This window comes from Pygoscelis adeliae, unplaced genomic scaffold (genome assembly GCF_000699105.1).
Source record: "Pygoscelis adeliae isolate BGI_AS28 unplaced genomic scaffold, ASM69910v1 Scaffold339, whole genome shotgun sequence".
Lineage (NCBI taxonomy): Eukaryota > Metazoa > Chordata > Aves > Sphenisciformes > Spheniscidae > Pygoscelis > Pygoscelis adeliae.
The window spans coordinates 133,294-133,879 of NW_008825544.1; the positions used below are offsets into that span (position 1 = coordinate 133,294).

Consider the following 586-nt stretch of genomic DNA (forward strand, 5'->3'; position numbering starts at 1 on the left):
GTCCGGCTCGGGGGAGAGGGGGGAGGGCGTCGGGGCCCTAGAGACGGAGGGGGACGCGAGGGACTCGGAGCTGCCCCGTGCCTTGGCGCACTCGATGGCCGTGGTCCCTGTGGCCGTGCTCGAGCTGGAGAGGGACCGGTAGGGATTGCCGGCCTTCCAGTCCGCAAGATGCCACTGGTGTGGGGTGGCCATGCTGTCGGGCTCCCTCCCCACGCTCCCCAGCGGGTCGGTGTGCACCAACCGGTGGCCCTGGGGCTCTGGCGGGATGCACAGGCTCTTGGGTCGCTGATCCTTGGGCAGCGCTGAGCCGGCCCCCACGGCGGCATCCTGCCCCTCTTTAATCAGAGAGACGCTGCGCGTGGGCGGCGAGGGCTTCTTCTTCGCCTTCTTGAGGGAGATGCTCTTGGAGCGCCGCCGCCGCTGGCCCTCCTGCTCCAGCCCCAGGGAGACGTTGTCGGTGCTGGTGCTGCCCTCGGAGCTAGCGCTGGGGTAGCCCAGGGTGTAGTTGGCGCTGCCCCGCCGGGTCTCGGCGTACGCTATGTCCACGGAGCAGAGGGAGCCCGAGTCAGTGGGCACGGACAGCGGC

General features: G+C 70.5%; 1 protein-coding gene across 1 annotated transcript in view; it reads right to left on the reverse strand.

The window, feature by feature from the left end:
* NHSL2 (NHS-like 2) overlaps window positions 1-586 on the reverse strand; it is a 24,361-nt gene that overhangs the window by 2,533 nt on the left and 21,242 nt on the right. The window contains 1 exon segment of the mRNA XM_009332003.1: window positions 2-584. Coding sequence (XP_009330278.1) covers window positions 2-584 — 583 coding nt within the window.